This window comes from Girardinichthys multiradiatus, chromosome 10 (assembly GCF_021462225.1).
Source record: "Girardinichthys multiradiatus isolate DD_20200921_A chromosome 10, DD_fGirMul_XY1, whole genome shotgun sequence".
Taxonomy (NCBI): domain Eukaryota; kingdom Metazoa; phylum Chordata; class Actinopteri; order Cyprinodontiformes; family Goodeidae; genus Girardinichthys; species Girardinichthys multiradiatus.
Window position 1 is genome coordinate 36,673,603 of NC_061803.1, and position 19,513 is coordinate 36,693,115.

Below are 19,513 nucleotides of genomic sequence, written 5' to 3' on the forward strand. Positions count from 1 at the left end.
CCAACCTGACACAAAAACAGACACCCACAGTCACAATCACACATTTCCACCCTCATCCATATACATAGAAACACTCACACCCAGCACCCAACGTAAAGACACGTTGGGTGTCATACACTCACTCACACTCCCCATACATACTCTATACCCCCGGGTCCACACATGTATCTGTCTGATACCCCAGGGGAGCAACCAGTCCCTGGACCCAGGATGCGGTCCCCTAATTCAGAGGTGGAGACAGGCAGAACACACCAGCACCAGCCCAGACTAGTGCCGGCACCGCCCGAACCCAAGTGACCCCGGCCCAGATCCCGACCCTCCGCTCCGACCACAGCCACCAACAACTCCCGTCCCCATCCGTAGAGGGGGCCACATACAAAAAAGGGGTATACCTGGTCCAAAAAAGCCTGTCAACCAGAGCCATCCCAGGATGAAACAGTCCCATTGCCCCCAATAAATACTCAACCCCATGAGCCCCCCACCCCAAATGAACCCTAACATGAACCTCCCTACAGGGCCACCCCCTACCACTACATAGATATCAAACACCCCGAACCTAAACGCCATGAATCCCCTCCCGACAGGGGCACACCCACACAGATGAGCTCCACTCCCAAAAAGCCGATGAAGACAAAACCACATAGTGCAAGCTCCACACACAGCCCCACTCCAAGCACCCCTGCCGCATCTTGCCCCCCACCACACAGTGCGCTGCGACAGCCAGGCAAGGGCCCCGCACAACACCACCCTAGCCTCTGCAACGAGCTCAACAGAGCAGACACCAGCAAGAACGTGCTGGTGCCTGCCCCCTGTCCCCACACCAAGACGAGACGAACCAACCCAACCATCCGGCCAAAGCCCCACCCCACCCGTCAATGAGAGAGAAACGTGCGTCAGCCAGGTAACCGGGCTGGCCCGAACAACCACCCCATTGTAGGTACAAGACGTGCTCCATCAGACCACAGCCCGTCAGCAGGCCAAGGGCCAGAGCCACAGAAGGAAGCATTGGAGGAAGGCCACCACAGCACGTCAAAGACCCCACCAACCCGACACCTCAACCCTGGAGCCGCACCAGCATGCCGGCAGCACACACTCCTGCGCGGCAGTGCACAAATAAATCCTACAGGACCATGGCTGTGCCAGGTATAGCAGACCGGCATTTGAGATGTCTCCACCAGCTCACAAGGAGAGGGAACCTGCTGTTTCAGCCTCCTAATCATTTTTACTCTGATCACAGATCAAAAGAAACTAAAAGATTTTAAAAAATTAAACAAAAAAAAGTAAACAGAATATTGGCCAAATTTAATCCCATATCAGATTACAGCTATTATAATTCTGAATCATGAGAATTCACCCTAAATTGTTATCCATCTATCCAACCTTAAGTCCATGTTCCTCGTTTGTACTGTTCAAAAAAATCCAACACCTGCTATGCATCAGATGATTATAGAAAGACAATATTTCAAACAATAAAAATCATAAACATTGTTTAAGCTTCTGGATTTTTTTTCCAGAGTAATAGTCAGCCCCTTGTCAACAACTGTATAGTGGCACTACCATCTAGGACTAAAACAATTAATCAGATTAACTGTGATTAATTGATTATTGAAATAATCATCAACTAATTTAGTAATGGAATAATAATTAACTGGAGTATATAGCCTCTAAAACATCCCATTTGCAGAAAGAACCACCCACTCAGAGCATTAATTAAGCCAAACCGTATATATATATTTTGCATTTAAGATGATAAATCTTTGTATGTAAATATGCTCCATCCAGAATTCCTCTAGTGACCTAGGTTTAGCTTCACCTGGTTCCAATTCTGTAAAGCACAAGGGTTCGATTTAATCTGGATAACATTCTGCTTTTCCTGTAAAGAAAATATCTTTAAAAATCCAGAAAGCAATATTCGAGATACACTTTATTCATTGTCATTTTTGTGACCATTTCCACTACAGATGCAGCTAGCAGCTCTGTACTGATGTTAAATCAACCAGAAAGGACTGAGCTTCTGAGATGTTGATCTTAGAAATTTTCATTTTAGCTGCAGATGCATCATTTGCTACAAGTACTCACTAAAGACATAATGTGTTATTGCATTTTAAGCAATATAGTGATTATTTTTGTTTTTAAAAAATGAATACATTTTTTTACTTGCATTTTCTCTTTTATGTTTTCTATTACTCATAAAATAAGTTTAAGTAGTTGAATAAAATCCTGCAGATGGTGCCAAATTTTATTCAATTAGTCGATTAATTGTCGATTTTCGATGAACCAATAGAAAACTCAATTGGTCAAATAATCGTTAGCTGCAGCCCTACTACCAGCAGGTAGGAGTTGAGTCTTTCAGAAGGACAAACATCCCAGCCAGGCATTAAATCTTGATTTTATACTTAACCATTACTCATTATTTTACAAGGTAAATACTTTGCTGGTTTTACTGGTTGGGTCTCGGAACTGGAAAGAAACGGACCCGGTGGTGCACAGGGAGGAAAGAGAGTAAAAACAACCATTTTACAACAGTGGGGGCCCGTCTGACTGTCCAGGTTCCAAATGAGACCAACCCTGCAAGGAGGACCCCAGACAGCGGCGGTGGGGGGACCGAGCCTTCAGTAAAGGCCACGGTCATCTCAGCTAGGCAGAAATACCTGGTAGACAGACGCTTTTGCTACAAGGCCTGGCTCTCACGTCTCTTTTTCTGGACTTCCACTGATCCAAATTGAGTACGGAGTGGCATTCACTTAGTCTATATTGTTGTGGAAAATGATGAAAAAGATGAAGAGGTAAAAAAGACGTCAGAGGTAGAGAACTCATGCATGAGATAGAAAAAACTAATCAGTGATTTAACGAAGAAAGGTTGGAATAAGATAGCGGCCCAAGGAGCAGGGATCGGTTGACCTCAGGGTGATTAATTGGTTGAATTCATTGGTGAATTGATCTATATGGATTTAATCTCTGGATTGGTTGATTAATTGATTGATGACTCAATGATCTTGACACTCCGGGAAACTTGCGTACGAAGTTATACAAAATAAGTCCCCACCTGATTTCACAGGCACACATCGCGGTAAACAGTAGTATTGATGATGATTGAGAGAAATCAGGAAATTTCTCACAGTGGTTGAATAAGATAGAGAATTGGCTTTGGAGGATCGGAGATCGGTTGAAACTCCGGCGTAGCAAAAGATAGTCTCCACCTGTTTTTACAGGCTCGCCTCGGTAAACAGTAGTATTGTGAATGATGATTCATGTTTTTACATAACTTGTTGTGCCATACTGTGTGAAAGAGATCGGCGGATTGAGGAAGTGTGTAGTCTGGAAACCTAGCGGTGATAACAAGGACTGCACGCTGAATCCATCCTCCGGTGGAGTGAATGTGTTCTGGTGTCTTGGACGCCAATTAGAGCGCTTTCAATTGGACCGGGAGCTCGGAACATAGCAGGTCATACGTCTCCCACGATTTCTGTTAAAACTCACAAAACAAACCTCGTCTACTCAAGCATGGTGTCAGACTAGATAGAAAATTGAAGAACAGAGAGAACAGCAAGAGCAGCCTTTAACTAACAGCCATAAAGCTGAGGCCAGTTGAAAAGCACATGGCAGAAATTTCAGCTTAACGGAAACTTGAAACAAAAAGGGGGCAGACTGCCCCCCATCCCAGCTCCAAATTACTCAGAGGAGGAACCTAAAACTCAGACCAGTAGCTAAAACCAATCAAAACTCCCACAAGGTGAAACAGGTGCTTTAAAATCATTCTATGGTGTTACTCTACCAGCGATACTATAATAACATGCAGAAGATTCATTTTACAGGGAAATAATTCCATATTTGACCCAGATTGTGTTCATTTTTGATTTTTCCTCTTTTGAGAGAAGTTAAATTCTCTCCTTAGCTCTGTGAAATGACTGCAGCATTAAAGTTGACACAGACATGCAGCTGCCTGAAAAAAAAGATAACTCTTCTGCACACAGCAGAAGCCTGTCTCTGCTGAGAGCTCTGATAAAGATTGTAACTCTACCCGGCATGTGGCAAACTCAAGGCCCGCGGGCCAAAACCGGCCCACCAGAAGTTTATGTGATTCTCTAGAAGTAGAACCTTAGATATGATAACCTTTTCTCTCTCAACAGGGGGAAGTAGGAAAACAGCAGAAGTCTCTGTGCTGGTTCAAAGCAACAGGTCCCATTTCTCAAAAGTCATAAGTTGAAGGATAATTTGAAAAATGTCACAACATATTTTGTGCAACCGTGTGAAATCTGCAATTAGTTTACTCAAAAGGTTTCAACGTGGGCTGCACGGTGGTGCAGTTGGTAGCACTGTTGCCTTGCAGCAAGAAGGTCCTGGGTTCGATTTCTGGCCTGGGGTCTTTCTGCGTGGAGTTTGCATGTTCTCCCCGTGCATGCTTGGGTTCTCACCGGGTACTCCGGCTTCCTCCCACAGTCCAAAGACATGCCTGTTAGGTTAATTGGTAACTCTAAATTGCCCTTAGGTGTGTAAATGAGTGTGTGCATGGTTGTTTGTGTGTTGCCCTGCGATGGACTGGTGACCTGTCTAGGGTGAACCCTGCCTCTTGCCCATAGACTGCTGGAGATAGGCACCAGCTCCCCCGCGACCCACTATGGAATAAGCAGTAGAAAATGACTGACTGACTGACAAAAGGTTTAATTAAAAGCAGGACTGGGCAACGTTCCAGTCCACAGTGCTCCATGGAAGCAAAAAATTATTGATTTCACTGACATGGGAGCAGAACACAAAACTGAAGGAAAAGGTTCCTTCTAAAAAGACCAGGGTTAAACACTGGTCCAGACCAGAAAATCACACCATGGGAGAGCCTGAAATCATGAGATCTGACGATAGCACTCATTTTCTCCAATAAAGATCCAGGGGAAGTTGAAAGATGAATGGGAGTAAAACATTAATTGGTGCAGGTTTTCAAACCAGCATCTCATGGGTTAGTATGGAGAGCCAACAGAACTATGTATACAAAAAGAAAAATTGGCTAAAGTCTGCAGACAGACACAAAATGAACCTGGATTGAAGCTCTAACTAAGTTTATTTAATTTGAGATCTTCTCCAAATGCAACAGTATATGTCAGTCTACATGAGATACTAACAACTTCACCTACCGCAGAAATAACATCACACTGTGTGGAAGGTTTGCTGTCTGACCATAGGCTGGATCTATGAAACATTATGTGCACAAACCAAATGACCAAACGACCCGAGACCAAATGACCAAGGTTCTCACTGACTTATGAACCTCACTGACCTGACAATGATGACCTGACACTTCTCCAGACTGGACGGACCGGACAAACAATACCTTCAAGGTGGACCCCACTAAGACCACCTTATTGATTCTGGGTGGAATAAAAAAGAATTTAAGCATTCAAAACAGACCCAGTGGAAACAAAAAGGATAATGAGTAAATTATGTGTAGTATAAGAATATAAAACGAAAATTATATTCAAATTTTTGTCAATAAACATTGCTCTGACAGAGAAGTAAGTAAAAATGTATTTGTATAGCACATTTCAGCAGCAGGGCAATTCAAAGTGCTTTACATTATAAAAACATAAAATCATTAAAAACATAAATCAAGTAGGACTTCCCATGATGCCACTGCCTGTATAAAACCCCACCTTCCCAAGGAACTGACCTCTTCTACGCGGGTCACACAAGGACCTGGACAGGGAGACCCAGCTCGCTAATGTCTCTTTGCTGGCAAACAAACATAACTCTTCAACTGAATCCAGGAGTGTCATACGATCATCGATCATATGCACTGAGTTAAGTACAAATTAATCACTGTTCGTGTATCCGGTAGATTCATTCATAACGGGATAATTAAGGTACGAGCCTGGCTTCACTTTTCTCTCTGAGGCCTACAGAATCAAGCTGTGTTATAGAGAGTTCCCGGCAGAGACGCCATCTCTACGACGCCAAGTGGAGCAATTTCCCAATCTGAAAGGAGGACAACGGCACCGTATCACCATGGTTACGGCAGTTAACGTGCAGTGTGGTCAGCGGACAGAGCGAGCTGCCCAGCCACTGCTCCGGAGGTTAGCTGGAAGCTAACCCTTTGTTCACAGAGCTTTCTTCAAACTTCGTTGTCGCCCGGACAACTCCTCCTCAATACGGTTCAAACGAGGTTAGAGTTTGGGCAGAGAAAGATTTAGAATGGAACGATCTGAACGTTTTTCATTTTATGAAGTTTGGTTTTGTTTGTGTTGAACTTAGCTATCTTGGTGCAAGCAGGCTATCTGCTCAGCACCACGTGCTCAGCTTTGTGTTCTGTGTTTTTAAAGTTAAGACAAACTTTATTTAAAGGGTGATTTTAAAGACAGAAGATTGATCATAACGCGCCGTCCGCGCTTATGCATTTTAACCCTTTTATTCACGGTATTTTAAAAGGTGTGTGTTTGATTCTGGTACTAAGCTATCAGGTTTTTCTTAGCTGCAAACAGCTAAGAACACGTGCTTGCCTGCTAAACAATACAGGTCCTTATTTTCTTTGAGAATACGAATTTACATCAGCGACTTGGTGTCACGTGATCTCAGGCTCAGAATATAGTGGGTGGAGTTATACAATGATGTACAGTAGGTGGCAGTATGCACCTCTGAATTTGTTGCGAACCACCAGTAGAACAAGAGAAGAAGAAGCAGCAGCAGCAGCACTAGCACCAACAAACGGACCAAGAAACTACGGTACAAAGCCAGGTAATGTTAAAAAAGTTTATACAGGTCCTTCTCAAAATATTAGCATATTGTGATAAAGTTCATTATTTTCCATAATGTCATGATGAAAATTTAACATTCATATATTTTAGATTCATTGCACACTAACTGAAATATTTCAGGTCTTTTATTGTCTTAATACGGATGATTTTGGCATACAGCTCATGAAAACCCAAAGTTCCTATCTCACAAAATTAGCATATTTCATCCGACCAATAAAAGAAAAGTGTTTTTAATACAAAAAACGTCAACCTTCAAATAATCATGTACAGTTATGCACTCAATACTTGGTCGGGAATCCTTTTGCAGAAATGACTGCTTCAATGCGGCGTGGCATGGAGGCAATCAGCCTGTGGCACTGCTGAGGTCTTATGGAGGCCCAGGATGCTTCGATAGCGGCCTTTAGCTCATCCAGAGTGTTGGGTCTTGAGTCTCTCAACGTTCTCTTCACAATATCCCACAGATTCTCTATGGGGTTCAGGTCAGGAGAGTTGGCAGGCCAATTGAGCACAGTGATACCATGGTCAGTAAACCATTTACCAGTGGTTTTGGCACTGTGAGCAGGTGCCAGGTCGTGCTGAAAAATGAAATCTTCATCTCCATAAAGCTTTTCAGCAGATGGAAGCATGAAGTGCTCCAAAATCTCCTGATAGCTAGCTGCATTGACCCTGCCCTTGATAAAACACAGTGGACCAACACCAGCAGCTGACACGGCACCCCAGACCATCACTGACTGTGGGTACTTGACACTGGACTTCTGGCATTTTGGCATTTCCTTCTCCCCAGTCTTCCTCCAGACTCTGGCACCTTGATTTCCGAATGACATGCAGAATTTGCTTTCATACGAAAAAAGTACTTTGGACCACTGAGCAACAGTCCAGTGCTGCTTCTCTGTAGCCCGGTCAGGCACTTCTGCCACTGTTTCTGGTTCAGACGTGGCTTGACCTGGGGAATGCGGCACCTGTAGCCCATTTCCTGCACGGTGGCTCTGGATGTTTCTACTCCAGACTCAGTCCACTACTTCCGCAGGTCCCCCAAGGTCTGGAATCGGCCCTTCTCCACAATCTTCCTCAGGGTCCGGTCACCTCTTCTCGTTGTGCAGCGTTTTCTGCCACACTTTTTCCTTCCCACAGACTTCCCACTGAGGTGCCTTGATACAGCACTCTGGGAACAGCCTATTCGTTCAGAAATTTCTTTCTGTGTCTTACCCTCTTGCTTGAGGGTGTCAATAGTGGCCTTCTGGACAGCAGTCAGGTCGGCAGTCTTACCCATGATTGGGGTTTTGAGTGATGAACCAGGCTGGGAGTTTTAAAGGCCTCACGAATTTTTTGCAGGTGTTTAGAGTTAACTCGTTGATTCAGATGATTAGGTTCATAGCTCGTTTAGCTCTTTTAATGATATTCTAATTTTGTGAGATAGGAATTTTGGGTTTTCATGAGCTGTATGCCAAAATTATCCGTATTAAGACAATAAAAGACCTGAAATATTTCAGTTAGTGTGCAATGAATCTAAAATATATGAATGTTAAATTTTCATCATGACATTATGGAAAATAATGAACTTTATCACAATATGCTAATATTTTGAGAAGGACCTGTATTTACCCAGAAAGGTTAGTTTTCAATCCAGTAAATAATAGTTCCCTAAACATTATTTTACTAAACTTGATAACTAAATAAACACCATTAAGCCACATTTCTCCAGAAAGATTTGGCTCTATTCCAAAATATTCCCTTAAATATTTTACCATTTCCTTAATAATATTTCCTTAAATATTATTTTAATAAATAAAGGCAGCTAATGAGACCCCATTGAGAGTTAGTCATCCAGAAGGTTGGTTTTATTCAGCAGATCATTCTTTAAAACATTATTTTATTGAAATAATGTTTTATCTGATCTTGCATTGTGAATGGTTGTCTAAACGTTTGCTGATTATTTCTTAAGTTGGTTCCAAGACTAACTTAACTTCACTTCCAGATTCTTCAAGATAATCCTTGGTTCTCAAACATAAATAACATTGCATCACTCTTTTGGTCATGGTTCTCAATCATCTCTCATCAACTTGTTTATATTGTACATAGCCCATTAATCTTCTTTATTCTTTCATTCTGCTTGGTACTTTAGTTGGATTGTTTTAGCATAGTAAAGGGTTTGTTGATTGAAATATGTTTGACTTTGAGTTGACTTATTTTTGTTAATAAATTCTTGTATTTTAAGAAATTGTGTGAATTCATTCTATATATGTGCAGAGTTTATGCTGTTCAATAATGTCAGAGCTCGTCTCACACCTTTCTGTTTCTCCTAATACCATCGCCTTACTGAGCTGGTATTCACAGAACAACCCTTAACAGTCTGAAATATTATTTGATAAAATATTAAAGTATAAATATTAAATAATATATTCAGATTCATAGTCACAACAATCCAATGTCCTTCGACCTGATTTTGACTTTATTTAACCCTATCATGGCACATATTATGTATGGAAAGAAATAAAAGGTATAAGTGGCACCACTGACAACTGATTATTTCAAGGATAACCCCTTGAGATATACTATCTCATTTTGAGAGGGTCCTTGCAGAACAGGAAGGTAAACAACAGTAATATTAATCAAACAAATATGAAAGAAATCACACAGAAATACCCACAACATTCTCACAAACACTCACTCTCACAACCACCAGCATAGCAACTGCATGGCACACACACTTAACATCAAGGCACAAAATAAGACAACACACACAGATACAGAATTCGTGTTCATATAAGTGGTAGTTGCATTAAATGATACAGTTGATTTAATTGATGGAATTAAAAACAATACAATCCCTGGCTGTTATGATTCTGGCCCGTCTGCCTGCGCTGCTCTCACTCATGCAATCAACTCATCTGCTTCACCTGTCTGCCACTGTGCTGCTGCGCAATCACCATCATGTCACACACCTGTGGAGCTGCAGTTATATACAGCCATCTGTATTTTTTTTCAAAAACATTTGTGAGTAGTTATCCAGTTTTCCTTCCTGACTGATCTTGTTCTCTGACCTTGCTTTGCCTCACGGATTTTGCCTTCCTGCCTGCTCCTTGTCTGACGGATTGGATTTCTGGATTTCGACTCTGTTTTCTGCCTCTGCCTGCCCCTTGTCTGACGCCTCTAGCCCTGGAATTCGACCGTTTCTGTCCCTGGATTTATGCCTCAGCCTAACCATTGGTTTATTCAGCCTGAGCGCGCCTGGTTCTCTAGTCCGCCTGGAATTATTGTCAAGAGGACAATCACAACTCTGTGTTCCTGTCACAGTTTCAGATAATTCCTCGGAGGATTTGGATCAGTCGACAATCAGACTTCAGTCTGTTGGACGCTTCCTCATTAACTGTCTGGATCACTTCCTCCTCTGGATTCTGTGCCTCATCCCCAGACTGAGAAGGTTAGTGGCTTTATCTAACTCCTTGCAAATCCTGAGTTTTATTCAGCCACTAACTAGTCTCTCTGTTCTCAGTGGTTCCTGGAAGTTGACTGCTGACTCCTGCTCTCTGATCCTGAGTTTCTGAATAAACCTTTTGACTTATAACTTTGTGTTTGGTTGAATTTGGGTTCTCTGTCTCTGGTCGTCATACTGGTGGATTATTCATACCGATTTATGCATAAATGGGTTCATTGTGGCAGGCAGAAGTACAAATTTTCAACTTTCACTACTTGCTGCAAAAAGGGTGACAAGAGGCCAAGTATCCATAGTTTTTGTGTCAGACCACCAGGTGCTACAAGGGTAGGTTATACTTTCCTTTTTCTGAACAAAATGATTCTGTTTATAACCTATTTGCTTTTTATCTCTTATTCCTTAATAAGCTGGTACACTGCAAGACTGCAGTGTCGTTTATTTTTGTCTTTGTATATAATAATAATAATGGAAATAACCATGTACAAATATGATTTGTGTTGTGAAATGAAGATGGTGAAGGAAGGAAAAATGCTGATTTCACTACCCAACTTTCTTGTTCGTGTTAATTTGTTGTACTGGGATGACTGTGATCAAATTTTCAGGCATTGCTGGTCACAATACTCATGATTTCTCTGGAAAGGTTGAAGAGTCGTCCCACTATATTGCCTGATGATGTGAGTGATAACCCTAAACATTTATTTTTCTCCTTGGTGAAGAAGGCCTGAAAAGGTGGCTAAGACCAGCCTGACAAATGGGTCCATTGACACATTTCTTAGAACAACATCTCTGGGGTTCAGGAACAATAGAAATCCAAAGATTGTTTGAGGGATGAAAACATGTGGTTAAGAGTGACAGGAATGAATGTAGGCCCAAGGTATGAATGATGTGGGCCCTAATGGACCCTAAAGGTCTAATTTAGGTAGATATAATCAAAATATCAACCTGCTTGAAAAATAGGTTTTCCAAAACACTGGAGACCTTCATGGTAAATGACACGAATACTTTGTTCTGGGGATGATTTCAAAAATGACTATGGAAAATTTAAAGTTTGAACATATCTAACATTGGCTACAAGTTAATGAACGATAAATTGGCAACTAACTGGGTTACCATATAAATATGATTTTTGGTTAAAGGTGAGAAGATGACTATCTACATAAGATTTTCATGAAAACAGGTATTGGAGCATTTCCTTTTCCCAACAAGCCCTGAAAGAAATTGCTATTGATTTTATGGGTCCTGACAGAGTGAAAGGATGTAGAGATGTGCTTGACACTTCAATTCAAAAATACTTTATTAATCCCAAAGGGAAATTAAATGTTGTTATAGCTCATATTATGAAGGTTTCCTCAAAGAGCCGTTGTAGATGCTGATGGCTGTGGGCAGGAAGGATCTCCTTTAGCGTCCGTCTTACAGCAGATCTGAAGAAGCCTCTGACTGAAGACACTCTGTTGTTGTAGGACAGCCTCATGAAGAGGATGCTCAGGGTTCTCCATAATGTTCATTTTATAAAGAATCCTTCTTTTCACAATGATCTCCAGAGGTTCCAGAGGAGTCCCCAGAACAGAGCCAGCCTTTTTTATCAGCTTGTTGAGCTTTTTTAAGTCCCTGGCTCTGATGCTGCTTCCCCAGCAGATGATGGTAGACGAGATCACACTTTCCACAACAGACTTATAGAAGATATGCAGCATCTTGCTGCAAACACCAAAGGACCTAAGCTTCCTCAAGAAGTAGTCTGCTCTGTCCCTTCCTGTAGATGGCTTCACAGTTGCATCTCCACTCTAGTCTGTTGTCCAGGTGAACACTGAGGTATTTATACTCCTCCACCACCTCCACTTCTTCTCCCATGATAGAAATAGTTTTTGACTTATTCCTGTTTCTCTTAAAATCTACAATCTCCTTTTGTTTTAATCACATTCAACATGAGGAGATTGTTTCCACACCATGCCACAAAGCGGTCCACCACCTTCCTGTACTCAGCTTCTTGTCCATCTCTGATCCAACCCAAGACTGCAGAATCATCTGAGTATTTCTGCAGATGACAGGAGTCTGTCTTGTACTGGAAGTCTGAGGTGTACAGAGTGAAAAGGAATGGTGAGAGTACAGTCCCCTGTGGTGCTCCTGTGCTGCTGACTACCTGGTTAGATACACAACCCTTCAGTCTCTCAAACTGTGGTCTGTTTGTCAGGTAGTCTTTGATCCAGGAGATTGTTGAGGCCTCCACCTGAGTCTTCTGGAGTTTCTGACAAAGCAAATCAGGTTGGATTGTATTAAATGCACTGGAGAAATCAAAGAACATGATCCTCACAGTGCTACTGGCTTTGTCCAGATGACGGTGGCTTTGTTGAAGCAGGTGTATGATGGCATCTTCAACTCCAACTCCACAGCGATAAGCAAACTGAAGGGGGTCCTGATGGTTTACTGTTTGCTTACTCAGGTGGGCCAACAGGAGTCTCTCTAGGACCTTCATGATGTGAGATGTCAGGGCAACAGGTCTATAGTCATTGAGGACTGATGGGTGAGTTTTCTTTGGTACTGGAACAAGACAGGAGGTCTTCCACAACACTGGAACCTTCTTCTGGGCCAGGCTAAGGTTGAAGAGGTGCTGCAGAATCCCACAGAGCTGCTCTGCACAGGCCTTCAGGACTCTAGGGCTGACATGATCTGGACCTGCAGCCTTATTCCTATTCAGTCTCTCCAGTTGTCTCTTCACCTGACTTCTTGAGACACACAGGTGGAAGGGGAAAGCAAAGGAAGCATCAGCATCTTCTGATATGGTTGATGGCAAACATGTAGAAGGGTCTAGGGCTGAGGTGGAAGATAAAAAATGTGAGGTGTTACTGCACAGCTGTGGGTCCTGTGGGTCAAAGGAGGGTGGGATGTCTGTTTGGCTGTGAGCAGGAGAGGAGGATGCTGAGATTATTTCTGAACTGAACCTATTGAAGAATATGTTCAGTTCATTGGCTCTGTCCAGACCTCCATTGGTCCAATCGTCCTTCTGCTTGAAGCCTGTGATCTTCTTCATCCCTGTCCACACATCTCTGATATTGTTTTGCTGGAGCTTGCTCTCCAGTTTCTTCTTGTACACCTCCTTGCTGTCTCTTATCTTGACTTTAAGTTGCTTCTGTAAACTCCTCAATAATTCTGTCTCCCTCTCTGAAGGCTCTTTTTTTCTTGTTAAGCAGGTCCTTCAGGTGACTGGTGATCAAAGGTTTGTTATTGGGGAAGCATCTCACAGTTCTGGTGGGGATGATATCCACACAGAAGTTTATATAGTTAGTTACACACTCAGTCATGGCATTGATGTCCTCTCCACAGTGCATCCCAGTCTATAGCTTCAAAGCAACCTCGCAAGGCTTCTTCAGCTTCATGTGACCATCTTCTCAGAGTTCTCTTTATTACAGGTTGCCTCTAAAGAAGGGGCTTATATTTCGAGCAGAGATAAACAAGATTGTGATCTGATTTGCCTAGCGGAGGTCTTGCTGTAGAGATGTATGAATCCTTGACATTTGCATAAAACAAATCCAATGTTTTGTTTTCTCTGGTAGAGCAGCTGACAACTGTTGAAACGTTGGAAGTGTAGCAGAGAGTGAAGCATGGTTAAAATCACCAGAAATTGCCACAAAAGCATTGGGGTTTTGTGTCTGTAGCTTAGCAACAACTGAGCTGATGGCATCACATGCAGTGTCGGCAACAGCGGAAGGTGGAACGTAAACTGTTGCCAAAATAACACTGGTGAACTCTCTGGGTAAATAATATGGACGAAAACGTACTGCCAACAGTTCAATATCTGGACTGCAGAGTTGACACTTCACAGTAACATGTCCTGGATGACACCATCTGTTGTTCACAAATACTGCCAGTCCACCTCCTTTACATTTGCTGCTCCTCTTTAAATCTCTGTCTGCTCGTATGGTTAAAAAGCCCGGCAGAGAGACGCTGGAGTTGGGGATATGATCCTGCAGCCATGTCTCAGTAAAACACATGATACTGCATGGTGTCATCCAGGACGCTTTCACCAGGTCTGCTGAGAGAGATAATCACACAATCAAAAAACGATTGGCTAAAGTTTGTGCTGATACAAAAATGAAGTGCGCTGAAGATGCGCTGCCCTTGGTGATGTTTTACATAAGATCATCACCCAATGAGCTCATGGGTTTAACTCTCCATGAGCTGCTGACAGGAAGAACCATGCCCTGACCTTTCACCTCTTCTCTTCAGTCAGGGTGTGAACCCAGTCTGTATTTAGAGAGAGAGAGCAAGTGACATGTTCAAAGGATTCAATCTGCTGTGAAGTTTTTGTCTCATAACACACAGGAGGCTCTAACCAAAGAACCAACAGGAGAAACAAATGGAACTCTGGATGAGGGCAAAACTATAGTAAGCAGATCACATTGCAAGAAGGGAGAGCCGTCCTCCGAAGGAAACCACAGAGAAATCAGAAAGCACCTGAGGAATAACATACAAATAGGTTCGATTGGATATCTTTTGACTTAACATTTCATTTCCAGCTAACACATCAAAAAATGTGCTTGTGGAACTAAATTGAATTTATTCCAGTAACCATAATGTTATAAGGTAAGATTAACTCATCTCTTTGCTTTCAACTAAGAAAATACAATTATGTGGAACCTGTTTCATAAATGTTTGAGTGGGCTGGGCTACTTCAACAGAGGGAACGTGATAAAGATTAAACAATAAAATATCTATTTGTTGGGTTAAAGCTTAAAGACGTATTTCCTGGTAAATTTGAAATAAGGTCACGAAATCAAAAATCACAGAGGAGAGAAGGATTTCAAAAGCAAAACTGTGTGAATAATCATGTTTATTTCTGTGAATGTGGGAAATTGTGGAATAAATTGCATGAAGGGTTGAAGGAGTATTCAACTATTTAATCAATTCGAATATATTCATGAATAGAAATTATAACTTCCTATGTGCTTCTGAGTTATTTATTTATGGCTGATATTTGTAACTTAGATTATAAATTAACTTCATACAAGGCCTTGAACTTTTCTTGCTGCTGAACAGAACTGATTTATGGGGAATAATTGCTTTGGGGGTGACTACCTATTGACTGGACAGGAAAGATGTGCCCTGGTTTCTCTCTCCATCCAGGACGCCCTGACACTGATTGGCCTACTTTGTCAGGGGGAACTTTTCAGAAAATGTGTTTTTTAATTTGATATGTCTGCTAGAATACAAACTACTTCCTGTTAGCACCGATTCTAATCTTTTAAATGACACCAAGGCAAAACAGGAGAGACTGTGGAAACAGGATGTTGAAATTATTTCTTGTCAAAATAGAATAACTATGGATATGATCCTTATAAAAAAAAAAAAAAAAAAAAAAAAAAAAACAAAGGTTGTGTGGTATTTTTGGAGAGGTTTGTTGTTCTTTTATCCCCAACAATTACAGCACCTGATAGATCTCTGATGAAGGCCCTAAAAGGAATCACTGTCAATCGAAATAAAATCGCACTCAGGAATCGATGAACAATTCACAAACGTGTTTGAGACGTCTGGAAAATGGGGAAACCTACTGGTGAGTATATTCACTTCATTGATTGTTGTAGTGATCGCAGGTTGTGTTTGCTGTTGTGCAACATGTATTCCAGCTCTCATCCTCAGGTGTATTGATCGTGCGATTGGTACAATATCGGTACAATATACTCTTACACATTGTGCTGCTCATTTCCGCTGTGCTTCTAACTTTTTATTATTTTTGTTTTACATTTTTCAACAGGGTATTATCTATTTGGGATGTTTTAATCATTTAAATTTCAGACACACATCAGCATAGGTCTGTTCTATGGGAAACAGAGGTGGAGCACACACTGAGGGCTGCAGGCAGTTGCTGGAGAGACGGTACTCCGTTTAGGGGGACGGAGTTATGCGACGGACGGAAGGAACTGCCTGCCATATTCTAGCTTGGGTCCATATGTACTAGACACATTGATTGATGTGAGGTGGGTGTTTCCCACGTCGACAGGAATTGTTATGGATGTATGATTATGTGGCCTTTTCTAATTATCTCTTTGCTGCCTTAATTAAATATCTCTGCCCTTGTTGCTTATCTGCTGCACCGCTCACACAACATAACTGTTGATTTCACATATGATGCAACACATAGTCAAAGATAAACTGATCCAAGAGGATGACCCCTTTAGGAGGGTTAAGAACAGGCGTGGATAAAAGCAGGAGTCACGCTCCATTCTTTGCTCCTCTCGGTTCATCCCTAAGATGGGCTGAGGGGGGCCCGGTACCGAAGGTGAATATCACTCTGTATCTGTTCAATTGTATACTCTGTACACTGATCATTTTGGCATTAAATCTTGATTATATACTTAACCATTTCTCATTATTTTACAAGGTAAATACTTTGCTGGTTTTACTGGTTGGGTCTCGGGAACTGGAGAGAAACGGACCCGGTGGTGCACAGGGAGGAAAGAGAGTAAAAACTCCCATTTTACAACAAGGTGATCAGTCAACTGCCAACCAGTTGCTTCCCCGAGTTTAGTCCCAAGCTAACAGAGAACCATGTGCCAGAGTCCGGGTGGAGGGCCTACCTGCTGCTGCAGAGAGCTGATATCGGACATTAGTCGGAGCCATTTGGAGATCAACAAGGAGAGAAAGCAGCTCCACTGTCCGTCTGAAAACCCAACGGCGACTTTCCTGTTCCTTCCAACTTTTCCTGCTCAGGCTGCCGGAAGGGTCTCCAGGGCTTCGAGTTACAGCCCTTCAAAATAAAAGCAGTGCAGCAGCTCACGCAGTGCGCAGATCATCACCGAGAACTGCATTTTTCACTTCACAGCATCGATAAACATTAAATATTAGTTCATCAGAAATGTTTTGAAGACATAGAATCCTTCGTCTGCTTTTCCGTCCATTAAATCTTATATTAATCATATCTAGAGCCGTTTTCTTCCACATGCACAATATTACAGAAATTAACAATATCGTCCATGTATTTGGTACTTCCAAACTGGACTTTATTCCTTACTATAAGGAAACCCTAAACAGTGGCAGTTCTAGACTATGTAGGCCAGAGTGGGGTCCGTGTTTTTTCATGGGGGTACAGAATAAAACAAAAAAACAGCAATATTTCATCGTATTAAGTGAGACACTCGCGGCTCTGGAGCTAAAAGTGCAACAACCTATTTTTGAATTCAAAGTAAAACTGTACAACTAAAATTGGTCCAAGGGAGCAATCAGTTATGGTTTCTGTGCCAGCGAATATCATCTTAAGAAACTGATTTAGTATTACATCTTCATTACAGGAGCCATAACAGGCCAGGACCAGTTCTATAAGGTCACTGGCCCCTGATGGCCCCTGTTTAGAACCACCCATGACCTAACATCATTAAAAAGCCTTCAGGTAATCCAAAAATGCTACAGCAGAACGTATGGTTAAATTTACAGAGAAATAATATTCTTGCAGTTTTAGCCTCCCTTCATTTTTAGCTCCCTGTTGAAATTTGTCTTATTAACAAAGACTGTAAAAACAGAAACGGAGCCTTTGGTCCCAGGTCTCCTAGTTTTTGTCCATGAGGTGACAACTCTTTATTTTATAAGAATAGGGAAAGCTTTCCTGTTTTAATAAAGTTTATGGTCAAAGTAGCTGATGGCTTCCTGATCTATGTCTTAGTTATGCTGCGTTATGCGGAAGCTGCTAAAGGACACAGTGATCACCTTCCTCAAGTTCGGCTTCCATCTCCAACAGTCATTGGACGAGAGGCGAGGTACACCCTGGACTAGTCGCAACACAGACGCAGGACAAACAACCATGCATGCATACAATCAATTTACAAGAAGAAAGCCAGAGTACCAAGAGTGAACCCAAACATGCACAGGGAGTAATGCACATTCCAAGTAGGAAGATCCTAGGCCAGGATTCAAAACCAAGACATTCTTGCTGCTGTAACAGTGGGAACCACAGCTGCCCTGTGTGTAAAACCATTTATTTTAAAATTCGCTGATCTGGTAAATTTAGTGCAAGCACAAATAATGTGCAAAGCAAATAAAGTATTCCATGGTAATATTCAAAACCGTTTCCCTCGGAGAGATGGAAGATATAATTAAAGGGGAGAGTTCCACTTGAAACCTGATCAACATCTAAAAGAAAAAAATTGACAAAGTGGGTCAGTCAAATCAACTCCAAAAATCTCCTTAAATCTGATTGGAAGTGTGACTGCAGAGAAAAGGGAGAACTAATGTGTCAGTTTACCACAGTGGACTAGAAATAAATAATTCATAAATTAATATTAAATAATAAATTGTTTTTATCTCAATGCACTCCTTTATTAAATGGAGAACAGATAAAACAGTGTTTGTCGAAAAGTCGTTGGCAAGTCCAAATGTACACCAAATTCTGTCAAGTTATTAAAGATTTCACCAAAATCAGTGCTGTTCTTTTATTGTTGTAGTCTGATTATTTACAAATACAATCTTAGCAGATGGATTATGGGATGTGTGACATCCATAATGCAGAATCGTCGTTTATTGATCAAAAACTAACGGTGATAGTGGTAGAGTGCCCCTCACACAAAGACCTAGCTATCACAGGATGGAAACAGTAATCCTTCAGATGTTCCATGCTGAAGGTTGCTCTTTTTTAATTGAAGCTGTTTCTCATTTCATGTTATGGTCATTTCATCTCAGCAGAAGTAACGTAGAGTGGGTGGAGCCTGATCAGGGCACTGAAGCTGACCAATCAGTGAGAAATTTCATCTTTAAATATGCTGCAGCCCAGTATCTCAAGCCAGCTTTAAAGAGCTAGCTGATGCAACGTGCTCCATATGTGGACACTCAGCTGTTAGCTCAAACTGTTTTATACCAACAGAAGCAAACCTAGTGACCCACTGGATGCTTGTTGCCAATAAGCCAAAACTCTGTGGGTTTTAAGTTCAGTTTCATTCAGTTTTCTGATGCTTGATATGGTAGAGTTTCTGTCTTCGTAACAAGGAGCTCACCGCTCTGACTGAAGATTGACACCGTACCTCAGTGGGTAGAGTAGCTGCGGGTTCGATTCCAGCTCCCTCCTGCCACCTGTTGATGTGCAAGGCACTGAACCTGCCTACGGACCTGTGTATTTGGTGTAACGCACTTTGAGTGGTCGGTATGGAAAAGTGCTATATAAAGTCCGACCATTTAATCTAACCGGTATCTCAATGTTAATATCATGAAAAAAAAACATATTAAATATGCAACATCTTTACTGTGTATAACGTCTGTTGGTTTTCTATTACTCTACCTCAACTTGTAATACCTAAAACAATGATTGTTCTGGTTAGGTATGTTGGACCACCGTTGTTCTGAACACAACTGTAATTATCTAGAG

General features: G+C 41.8%; 1 protein-coding gene across 1 annotated transcript in view; it reads right to left on the minus strand.

Moving 5' to 3' along the window:
* Nucleotides 1-16,991, minus strand: part of mtr (5-methyltetrahydrofolate-homocysteine methyltransferase) — a 61,821-nt gene extending 44,830 nt beyond the window's left edge. Inside the window, exon 1 of the mRNA XM_047377295.1 lies at nt 16,743-16,991. Coding sequence (XP_047233251.1) covers nt 16,743-16,785 — 43 coding nt within the window. The 5' untranslated portion in view covers nt 16,786-16,991. The remainder of the gene's footprint in view (nt 1-16,742) is intronic.
* Between the last annotated feature and the right edge of the window lie 2,522 nt (nt 16,992-19,513).